This window comes from Mandrillus leucophaeus, unplaced genomic scaffold, assembly GCF_000951045.1.
Source record: "Mandrillus leucophaeus isolate KB7577 unplaced genomic scaffold, Mleu.le_1.0 Scaffold15, whole genome shotgun sequence".
NCBI lineage: Eukaryota > Metazoa > Chordata > Mammalia > Primates > Cercopithecidae > Mandrillus > Mandrillus leucophaeus.
This window is the reverse complement of record NW_012101476.1, coordinates 10,208,599-10,218,741: the sequence shown is the minus strand read 5'-3', so window position 1 is coordinate 10,218,741 and position 10,143 is coordinate 10,208,599. Positions and strand designations below refer to the sequence as shown.

At 49.9% G+C, this 10,143-nt stretch overlaps 1 protein-coding gene and 1 long non-coding RNA gene across 2 annotated transcripts in view; one reads left to right on the top strand and one right to left on the bottom strand.

Moving 5' to 3' along the window:
* LOC105535724 overlaps positions 1-7,849 on the top strand; it is a 10,488-nt gene extending 2,639 nt beyond the window's left edge. Inside the window, exons 2-3 of the long non-coding RNA XR_001005492.1 lie at positions 1,832-1,836; positions 7,796-7,849. This is a non-coding gene — a long non-coding RNA (uncharacterized LOC105535724). The remainder of the gene's footprint in view (positions 1-1,831; positions 1,837-7,795) is intronic.
* ASB13 (ankyrin repeat and SOCS box containing 13) overlaps positions 1-10,143 on the bottom strand; it is an 18,944-nt gene that overhangs the window by 1,583 nt on the left and 7,218 nt on the right. Inside the window, exons 2-4 of the mRNA XM_011974927.1 lie at positions 9,301-9,451; positions 7,053-7,187; positions 766-957 (exon numbers count right to left, since the gene is read on the bottom strand). Of these exons, the coding sequence (XP_011830317.1) occupies positions 766-957; positions 7,053-7,187; positions 9,301-9,451 (478 nt within the window). The remainder of the gene's footprint in view (positions 1-765; positions 958-7,052; positions 7,188-9,300; positions 9,452-10,143) is intronic.

The following is a 10,143-nucleotide window of genomic DNA, read 5'->3' as shown; positions in this document are numbered from 1 at the left end:
GAGGAAGGGAGCCCAGGAAATGAAATTCGGGGCGTGATGTCCACTGGGATTGCCTTTTGTGGGGTTTGGGGGTTTGTTTGGTTTTAAGGTTTTTTGTTTTTTGTTCTGAGACAGAGTCTCGCTCTGTCGCCCAGGCTGGAGTGCAGTGGCGCAATCTCGGCTCCCTGCAACCTCCACCTCCTGCATTCAAGCAATTCACCTGCCTCAACCTCCCAAGTAGCTGGGATTACAGGCACCCACCACCATGCCCGCCTAATTTTTATATTTTTAGTAGAGACAGGGTTTCACCAAGTTGGCCAGGCTGGTCTGAAACTGCTGAACTCAGGTGATCTGCCCGCCTCAGCCTCCCGAAGTGCTGGGATTACAGGTGTGAGCCACCGCACCTTTTCAAAACCATGGTTTTGGTTTTTTGAGCCACGGCATTATATTTCAGCACCCAAATTTGTCATCAAACAACTATATCTGCAGCTAGGAGGCTCATCTGTCAAATGTCCGGCACAGGAGGCACAGGTCTGGTGCCTGAGCAGGTGTCAGCCACAGCTTCTGCTGCTCCAGGCCACAGGCCACAGGCCACAGGGAACCCAGGGAGAGCCGGGGCAGCAGCACAAACAGCCCCCGCAAAGTGCCTGAGGGTCTGTCCTAGTGCAGAGGACAGGAGCCACGACTAACAGCCTAGCACTCAATGGAAGCCCGCAGGGAGCCGACATAGCAGGGGTCCAGGCTGAAGGCTGGAGGGGTTAGGGCGGGCCCTGTGGGGCGCCTCACTTTCGTAGTACTCCAGGCACTTGGCGGGAGCGCTGCTGCTCCACGTGTAGTCGGACGGCTTCTTCCCACGGTTGTCCCGGGCGTAGATGTTGCCGCCAAACTCGATAAGCATCTCGATGAGGTCAACATTCTTGACCTTGGCCGCGTGGTGAAGAGCCGTCTCATGAAGCTTTGCCGCATTCACGTTGGCCCCTGGAGGTCAAGAGTGCAGAAGAGATTTCACCAAGAAGAGAAGCTGAAGTCAGGGGGACAATCACATCCGTTTCTTCACACAGCACGGCGGCAGAAGCAACCCCCACCCAGAAGACAAAATCAGGACAGACGCTACCGTAGCTTTCAAAACTGTTTTTCACATCCAAAAGCAGGAATTACTCCTTGTCCCCCCTCATGAGAAGAGAGATAAAGGTAGGCAGCAATCATAAAGAAATAACTGGAAATAGAACTGAAAAGAAGAAAAACAAAATGAAAAACGTCCTGAGTTAAACAAGCGTTCTAATGCCCTGTCAATCTGCCTTCAGGGGTCCTGAGATTTCTGGAAGCTCAAACCAGAGCTACTCAAGCACTCCCATCTGGCCTGAGCACAGACACACACTACTTCTTCCTCTTGTGGGCGCAGGACGGAGGCTCCAGAAATACTGGTTGAATGAAAGAATGAATGTTCCTTAACAATGCATATTCTTTTACAAAAGGAAAACAGATAATGTACCCAAAACAGTAGGCAATTCAGAGAAGAGATTTAGCTCTGCACTCCTCAACTTTCTCACGATAAGAGCAGACATTCATCAAGCTGATTAAAAGTAAAAAAAAAAAAAAAATTTTTTTTTTTTAAAGAGTAGACATTCAGAAAGATGCAAAGAATTAGTAGCTAAATACGGCTGGTTTTGTTTTTTGTTTTTTGTTTTTTTGAGACAGAGTCTCACTCTGTCGCCCAGGCTGGAGTGCAGTGACCCAATCTCGGTTCACTGCAACCTCCAGGGTTCAAGCGATTCTCCTGCCTCAACCTCCCAAGTTGCTGGGATTACAGGTACACCACCATGCCCAGCTAATTTTTCTATTTTTTGTAGAGACGGGGTTTCGCCCTGTTGGCCAGGTTGCTCTGGAACTCCTGGCTACAGGCATGAGCCACCACACCTGGTCAAATATGGCATTTTTCAATGCACTAAAAAAAGATTTTGATAAAAATCTGATTTTTGTAACACATCATTCTTAGGGCACAGCCATCACTAATCCGATACGATGGAATCCCCCAGGGTTTCAGAATTCTTTTGAAAGAAAATGCCATTTTCTTTGAAGTCTGTTTCTCAAGTAACAAAGGAGGTTATAAGAGAAAACGAACGAGAGAGAAGTATTTTAAAGAAGTCAAGCAAATCGCCCAGCATCAGTAAAATAATCCGCCAAATGACAGATTCAAACCACAACTGTAAAATATTATCAAAAGTGGGATTTTAAAACAATCAGACCACTAGCACACCATCACTTACCGACAATTTCAGAGGGTCAAAAGAGGAGTTGAGAGGTGGAATGCTATTCCATTTTCTAGTTCCTCTGCTCAAAAACTATCTGAAAAATCCTGCTTTCTGCTTTAAAATATTTGAATCCCCTAAAAGCACGTAAGAACCATGCTCATAACAGCATACATGGAGTGATCCAGCCCTCCAAAGTGATGACATAAGTCAAGAAAGTTCTTTCCGCTTCCCGCAGCCAAAACTCAGAAGTTAGGACAGGAAAAGGATCTCTCAACCAGGAAAAATGCTAAATTACCTAGGTCCTGAATTTGGCAGAAATGTACTGCAAAAAAAAAAAATAATAATAATAATATTTAAAAGCAATAGATTGAAGAAATATTTTCCCCACGATTCAACCTCTCTTTCACACAAGGGGTTTTCCTCCAGTATAATGTTGCAATCATAATACAAAGTACATTTTAACACTAAACATACACTTGTAATGAAGAACAAATTGTACCATCCACAGAATCTACAGTTCAAGTAGCTTTCTCTCATGTCATTAATTCTGGCAATATTCTTGCCAATTGGGAGAGAAAGAGATGGTCTCTATTTTAACAAAAGAAAAAAAAAAAAAGAAACAGAGAGAGAGGCCCAAGGGAGGCACAGCTACTCTCTCACGATCAGGGAGAAAACCATGGCTGGAAAGAGCTCTAAAAATCATGCGTCCTGCTGTGCTCCACAGCCTTGGCCACGGGCTCTTGCAGAGAGGCGGCCTTCCCAATGTACATCTTTTCAAAATGCGTGTTTGGCATCATTTGATTGGGTGGAAGGGAAGGAAGGTGAATAAGGAAGGAAATGAAATTGTGAATAAGGGATTGAAAGGAAACACCAGGCCAGGGGTGCAGGCAGCAACTTGGATGGATCCTGAAAGCATAGCACTGAGTGAGCAAAGAAGAGAGCGAGAGATGAAACCCGAACAACTATGTCCATTAAAAATAGGTGCCTTGGCCAGGCGCAGGGCTCACGCCTGTAATCTTAACACTTTGGGAAGCTGAGGCGGGCGGATCTCTTGGGCCCAGGAAATTGAGACCAGCCTGGGCAATATAGTGAGACCCCAGTTCTACAAAAAAATTAAAAAATTATCCGGGCGTGATGGCACACACCTGTGGTCCCACCTACTCTGGAGGCTGAGGTAGGAGGATCGCTGGAGCCCAGGAGGTTGAGGCTGCAGCGAGCCGTGATTGTACCACTGCACTCCAGCCTGGATGACAGAGTGAGGCCCATAGTGAGAGAGAGAACACATACAGGTACTCGTTAGAAAGAAGAAAACAGGACCAGGCACGGTGGCTCATGCCTGTAATCTCCACACTTCGGCAGCCTGAGGCGGGCAGATCACCTGAGGTCAGGAGTTCAAGACCAGCCCAGCCAATATGGTGAAACCTCATCTCTACTAAAAATCCAAAAATTAGCTGGGCGTGGTGGTGCACATCTATAATCCCAGCTACTTAGGAGGCTGAGGCATGAGAATCGCTTGAACCCGGCAGTCGGAGGCTGCAGTGAGCGGAGATCACACCACTGCACTCCGGCCTGGGTGACAGAACGAGACTCCGTCTCAAAAAAAAAAAAAAAGAAAGAAAGAAGGGAACAGATACAGAGGAAAGAAGGAAGAGAGAGGGTGGGAAAGGGAAAGAAAGTAATTGTGTGTGAAGCAAGGATGGTAACATTACTTGAACTGAGAGACAAGAGAAAGACTGAGACAGAGGCAGAGACAGAGACAGAGAGAGGCAAAGACAAAAACAGGGAGCCAGGAAACAACCAAGGAACTAAAAGCTCTGAACTTCATGCTTCAGAGAAAAGGGGTCAGCACAGGCTCATTACCAAAATCCTGCTTTCAACGCCAAATAGGATTAAAGTGGATTCAGAGAACCCATGGCCAGCGATGTGAAGGGACCTTCTAAGACCTTAGCACACCAGGACTGGCACAATCCTGGAACATAAACACAAATAGTTCAATAGGTGCTTGCTGCAACAAGAGAAATAAAAAGAAATAATAATGGCAATTAAATTTTAAAAATTTATAATTGAAAATTTAAAAAAAAAAATTAAACAACAATTTAAAAAAAAATTTTTTTAATTGTGCCAGGACCAGTGCTAAGAACAAAGGTGGAGGCAGGACCGTCCTCAGGGAGCGGCTTCTGAACGCTCCTGGTAGAGTTCACTATTCACTGCCAGCCATCAGATTAAAAATTACTTCACCATCATAACCGGACTTTCACCCTCCCCAGCCCTCCTCCTTTGCAAATACAATCTGGTTCCTGGACTCGCCTCACCGCCTACAAAGAACAAGCACAACGGTCTCCACGTCCCCCCTGGGGTGCAACGTGGCTGCCTCACAGTTCAGCTCTCAAACCGCACACGAAAGCACCTGCAATCATGTGGGCCCCGACTGGTTCAATCCCTCTCCCCTCTCCACAGTAACTGGTTCAAATGACCCAGGTTTGAGCCAATCAGAATTTGGCAAAGTTTGGGCAAAGGGACTGGGAAGGGGTGCGGGAAAAGGGACTTTCCACTCTTCTGTTTTTCTGGAGACACAGTCCCTGGCTTTCCTTCGGTTTCCCGAAGGATCTGTGACCCGACCCCAAAAGTTCAGAATCATTACTTTTAAAAAATCCGTTTGTGAGGACGTAGCGAGTGCTGTTGTTTCTCTCGTCTCTGTATGTTTGGAAATTTCCACAATGACAAAATGGTTTCTAAGAAGATGATGATCCATCTGCTCTCACGAGGGGTACTAGAGGAGACCACCAGAGAGTAGGATGTGAATCAGGAATCCCACATGGAGCTGATGGCTGGACACCACCCACAGCATCGAGCCAACACCGACAGTCACAGCGGGGAGGCTTCCCCACTCCCCAGGGGGCATGCAAACTCCCGGGGAGAGCTGTGGGAACCCCGCTTTAGGGCGACAGTGGGCATCACAGCTGCCCCTTCCTTTCCAGCCGCCACCCCCGACTGTGCTGCCACCTGGTAATGTGGTGGAGGTGGGAGCAGACCTGACTTCAGCTCCAGCATGGGCCCCGCCTGGTCCAATCCCTCTCCCCTGACCACAGTAATTGGTTCTAATGACCCAGGCTTCAGCCCATCAGAATTTGGCAAAGTTTGGGCAAAGGGACTGGGGAGGCGTGTATGAAAAGGGATTTTCCACTCCTCTGAAAGAGTCTCCAGAAGGTTTAAAATGGGAAACATCTGGCGTGTAGGCCTGAAGCCACTGCAGCCCCGTGATCTTGCTCAGGGAAGCCGGAGGCTTAGGATAAAGTCAACAATGAGGAAAGCAGGATCGCAACATTCAAAGAAACTGGGTGACACCACGGAACCTCCGGTCCAGCCGCCCCTAAACCTGCTCTGCGTCTCAGCCCTGAAGTCACCTGAACTAGAAATGCCCGCCATTGTTTACCAGGTAGAAGTGGCTTCCTGTTACTCGCAAAGGCATCCAAGTGACATGAAGTCCTAACTGATACAGAAAGGATGTTTGCTTTAAACACTAAGTTGATCCCTTTCCCTACAACCACACCAAATGGAACTGAAGTAAAAATGGAACTCATGTGTACTGAGCTCACAACGGCTTGATACGAATGCACTGCCCTGTGTTCATAGAAACAGATCCAGCTGCCAGAGGACAGCTCGGCTGGAAACACTTACGCTTGCTTCCAATGGAGATATTTTTAATACAGTGTATAAAAAATTAAAAGTACCTCCAACAACTGTTCCTATACAAAATGAATCTTTTCCACTAAGAAGACTTAAAAGTGGCACATGAAAGTGAATAAGATTCTCCAACAGAAAACTACATATAACTAAGCTCAAATGGCTGTCATCGGGGGGGATTCATGATCTTCCTGTTCCTGAACAGGTTTGTTCTTGTTGTTAAGAGATGGGGTCTTGCTATGTCTCCCAGGCTGGCTCAAACTCCTAGGCTCAAGCAATCCTCCCGCCTCAGCCTCCCAAAGTGCTGAGACTACAGCTGTGAGACACAGTGCCCAGCCATCCTGAAGAGTTTTGTTTTTATCCTACACCACACCCAGAATTTGGATGAGATGATGAAACTAAAATTTTCCCTCAACAACATTAAGTTGGGTTAATGATAAAAACCCTGTGCCAACAGTCACTTTGGCTAAAACTTTTGGTATAGACAGGCCCTGAGCCTAATCCTCCATTGGTTGGATCTTTTTGGTTTTGATTTTTTCCCCCCCTTGGGAATCTCGATCCTGAGTCTTTTCGAACACCTGACAACAGCCTGGATTCCAAATGCTCCATATTCTCCTAAATGTCGCTGACTCTACTTCCCATTACATCCCCTTCTCTCTTGGATTCAGGCAGCAACCTCACCAGGCAGCTGTGGGGACAGTGGCCTGTGATCTCTAGAAATAATCATTGGCATTTGTTGAGTACCTACTAGGACACACCAGGCACCGGGGAAATATCCCCAGTTCTCCCAGCAACCTGCAGCATAGATTCTTCCAGTGTTACAGATACATAAACTGAGGCCGAGGTCTCAGCTGGCAAGTAGGAGAGCCAGCCTCCAACCCTGGTCCCTCTGACTCCTCTACCCAGCTCTCTGCTAGGCACAGTAAATACCTGTTCAGGTAAATAGCCTTGCAAGTAAACACCTGCTTAGGTGAACAGCCTTGCAAGTATATACCCATTCAGGCAAGCTTCTCATATAAATCCGTAAATACCCACTCTGCAGGTAACACCCATACAGGTAAACGCCCATGCAGATAAACACCCACGCAGGTAAACACCCACTCAGGTAAACACCCACACAGGTAAACACCCACTCACCTGCATTGAGCAGCACTTTGACACAGTCCAGATGCTCCCGGGCACAGGCAACGTGCAGAGGGGTCCCAAAATGGCAATCGTGCGCTTCCAGATTGGCCCCGACATCAATAAGAAGCCTCACACATTCGGAACTCCCTTAAGATAAATGGAAAAGGGGGGACAATGTCCTTGAATACGGACACCGGAGACAACAAGCACGCAGACGCGGCAGCTGCAGCAGCCTCCATCCCTGGTGCAGGGCAGGGAAGCCAGGCAGGCCTGCATCCCAGCCTAGGGAGGAGTTCATGCCCCGCATGGCCCTCAGGAAGCCAGGACACGGCTCTGCGTCCCCCTGAGGAGGGGAGGGCTCACAGCAGTGGGAGAAACGGGCCTGGCCGGCCTCTTGCTGTGAGAACAGGAGACATGGGGCACCACCTAGAATGGGCCAGGGAAAACTCTCCCGCTGCCCTCCTGTCCCGTGTCTACCTGCAGCTGTCGGCACTGAGCCCAGTCTCCCAGGAAACCCCCCAGACTTTCTTAGGCAGGTCATCCTCCTGTGCCCCACGGCAGCCGCCTCTCCTGCCTCTTTTTTTTTTTTTTTAGACAGTCTCATTCTGTTGCCCAGGATGGAATGCAGTGGTGCAATCTCAGCTCACTACAACCTCCACCTCCCGGATTCAAGCAATTCTCCCACCTCGGCCTCCCAGATAGCTGGAATTACAGGCGTGCACCACCACGCCTGGCTAATTTTTTTGTATTTTTAGTAGAGACGGGGTTTCACCATGTTGGCCCGGCTGGTCTCAAACTCCTGACCTCAGGTGATCCACCCACCTCAGCCTCCCAAAGTGCTAGGATTACCAAGGGCATGAGCCACAGCACCTGGCCTCTCCTGCCTCTTAAGCAGCTCCTCTTCCTGGGTCTGCAATGTGGATTTGGAGCGCGGTTCCAGGCCCCCCACCCTCCCACCCCTGCACATTCCGTCTAGGCTCCATCCTTTCCTGTCACTCAATTACCTCTTCACTGTTGGCAGCTCCCTGATTTTCCCCACCAGCCTCACACGCAGCCCCAGCCCCGGAGCCGTGTGCTGGCCACTAGCTGGTGTCTCCCACTCCAGAGCCCTCTCCCTTTCCTGGGGTCCCTGCTCCTGACTCAAACCTGACCCATTTCTGACCTCTTGAGCCTCCCCTTCATACCAAATCCTACGGATTCCTCCCCAAACCTTCTAAATGAACCCATCTCACTCCACCAGCCTACTCTGAGCACTGGCCACCTTCATCCCAGCGATGGTCCCTAACTCATTCCTCTGCTTCCAGGAGACCCCGACCACCACTGCCACCTCCGTCTGTCTGCACATGGAGGGCCACTAAATGAACCTTCCCCAACTTCTGTTTTCCTGGCCCTCAACATCTGCTCAGAAACCTTCAAGAGCTCCCCGGAGCTGTCCCCATGGCCTGTAGACATGGAAAGACCTGAGAGCAGGAATCAGGGGTGAGCCACAGGCAGCCATGGCTCTGCCAGCACCGTGGAAGGGCACATACCCCATACCCTGCACCCCAGACGTGCATCCAAAGACAAAGGCCATGCTGGCTGGTCAAGATATAAGCCACAGTTTGCAGCCTCTGCTCAAAAGAGTAGAATCCAAACTCCTTTGTCATTTAAACATCTTCCCACCAGCTGGTCTCACCCTAAATTCCAGTCCTCTCTGCTCCACTGGGAGCTTCTAATGCAGTAAGATAGGACAAGGAGTGTCCCCCATGCTCGGGGTGCCCTTTTATCTTCCCAGCATCTGCAATCCACCTGTTCTCAGAGGGCAGCTGAAGGCCCACCTGCTCACTGAGCCTGCAGGACCAGCACTGTGTTTTGAGAGCACCGCACACAGCCTCCTGGCCCAGGCTGTTGGGCCACGTTTCTCTGTCCTCTCCCATCTCAATCAGGGACCTGCAGAGCACACTAGAGCAAAGCCCAAGTGAGCCTCTGCAGAGTGCCCCAGGCCCTGGTGCTAATGTGGAGGGGCCCGAGGAGCCCTGGCTTGGACACAGAATCCTACCATAGAGTCACCCACCCCAGCCCTGGAGGAAGACCTCAAGGAGGGAAAGCTTAGAATCTCGGCAGCTGAGCCACCAAGAGCCAGAAACATTCTCAGAACTCTCCTTCACCAGCCAAGGGCTCCCAATTTGTCTACTCTGCTTCCTTCCCAAAGTCCTTTAATCCCCGAAAGGAGGAAACTTCCAGGGCCCAGCTGGGCCAGCCCAGTTGTCTGCCAACTCACCACTCATGCAGGCCTCGTGCAGGGGGGATGCTGTGTACAAAGGAGGGTTGACTTTGGCCCCATAGGACAGCAGGAGCTTCACACACTCGATGCTGCCCGAGGCGCAGGCATCGCAGAGCGGGGTGCTGCCGTCGATGTTGCGGGCATCCACCTCATGGAAGGAAGAAACAAGTATGAAAGGGCAGAGAAACGCCACGCAACCCGCTTTCCCATCCTGCTGCAGGTTCATCTTTGCTAAGATGCTTCTTAGAAGCACCAGTGTGCTTTGGTATTACGTGCTAGGCGAGAACACCGAAAGAGACAGCACGTGGCTGGGGAGCACCCATGGCCTCCTGAGTACAAAGGTCATCTCGTTCAGGATTCTTTCCTCTCGGGGCAGGATAAGCTCAGCTGCCCCCTCACCATCCCTACCCCAAACACCTACTAAGCACAGAGCAGGACAGGGGAACCCCAGGCTGCAAGCTGGGAGAGGCAGGCTTTAAACATGAGTTTCAAAAACTCTAACTTCAGCTGGGCACAGTGGCTCACACCTGTAACCCCGGCACTTTGGAAGGCGAGGAGGGTCACTTGAGCTCAGGAGTTCGAGACCAGCCTGGGCAACATGGCAAAACCCTGTCTCTACAAAAAATACAAAAATTAGCTGGGTGTGGTGGCGTGCACCTATAGTCCCAGCTACCCGGGAGGCTGAGGTGGAAGGATCACTTGAGTCGAGGAGGACGAGGCTGCAGTGAGCTATGATCACATCACTGCATTCCAGCACGTCACTGCATTCCAGCCTAGGCGACAGAGTAAGACCTTGTCTCAGAAAACAACAAAAACCTCTACCTCAATGGAAGGAATGCC